We start from the raw sequence: 1,106 nt of genomic DNA on the forward strand, positions 1-1,106 counted from the left end.
CTTCGAGACGTGAGCAAAGTCTTCCAAGGAATTTACTTGGTAATAGAAAATGCTTGTGCGAGTTGGAATGTATTTGTAGGCGAAACCGGCGTGCTTTGAGGAGAAGGATAAGTTTCTGCGTCTTTGGCTACACGAGTGTTGCCGAGTCTTCATGGACCGCCTCATTAGCGAGGAGGATAGAACTAACTTCATCTCAGTGATCGACAATGTGATGGATGAGACTATGCAGGTCCGCGTTAAAGAGGTCGGACGCTGTTGCTTGATGGAGTGCGGGAGGATGTCTTGTCGCAGATCATCGAGCGGAATGAGCATGTATACGACATTGTTTTCGGTGGAGCTGATTTGAAGAATCACGAGGCGGAGGACCCCCCATACGACCAAATGGTGGACAAGAAAGGGTTGAAGTTGTTCATGGAAGCTAAACTGGAGAACTACAATGACGAGATGAAAGGCAGAGCGATGGACATTGTGCTGTTCAAGGATGCAATCGAGCACTGCCTCAAGATTCTTAGGTCAGGATTGTGTGTATCAGCTATCGTAATGCGGTGGCTTTGTAATTCTTTGCGGGTTGCCGCTTCTGGTGTACAGACCTCGCGGCCTAGGTTTTTATGAAAATATTTTAACTGCGCACGGTATGCGTCTTCGAGAATCGTGCTCACTCAGGATAATACGCATGCCTCGAGGCAATGCCTTGCTAGTGGGGGTTGGTGGCAGTGGTCGTCACTGCCAGACGCGTCTGGCATCATATATCGCCGAGTATAAGTGCTCCCAGATAGAGATCAACAAGAACTATAATCATCAGAAGTATCTAGTGCAGTCGGGGTGTTGTGGCCTTTGAGGGTTATGGTAGGTTCCGCGAAGACATCAAGGCCATCTATGAGACGGCAGGCGTGAAAGCACAGAACGTGACGTTCCTCTTCAGCGACACTGAGATCTGCGATGAAAGCTTTTTGGAGGATGTATCCAATATACTCTCCAGTGGAGAGGTGCCCAACCTATATGCAGCCGACGAGCTCAACCAAGTGAGACAGGATAAAACCCTGTGTGATGCTTGAGAACGTCGTTTAGGTCCGTACTGCTCTGGAGAAGCCAGCGAAGGAAGCAGG

General features: G+C 49.1%; 1 protein-coding gene across 1 annotated transcript; it reads left to right on the plus strand.

Moving 5' to 3' along the window:
• Positions 1-79: 79 nt before the first annotated feature.
• On the plus strand, positions 80-1,055 carry Pmar_PMAR010331 (dynein heavy chain, putative; the record flags this gene model as incomplete). The annotated part of the gene is made up of 4 exons (XM_002766467.1): positions 80-229; positions 292-512; positions 664-804; positions 851-1,055. Coding segments are annotated over 4 exons (717 nt in total), but the record flags the coding sequence as incomplete, so codon positions are not given.
• Positions 1,056-1,106: the final 51 nt, after the last annotated feature.

The sequence above is a fragment of the Perkinsus marinus genome (genome assembly GCF_000006405.1).
Source record: "Perkinsus marinus ATCC 50983 genomic scaffold scf_1104296972850, whole genome shotgun sequence".
Taxonomy (NCBI): Eukaryota; Perkinsozoa; order Perkinsida; family Perkinsidae; genus Perkinsus; species Perkinsus marinus.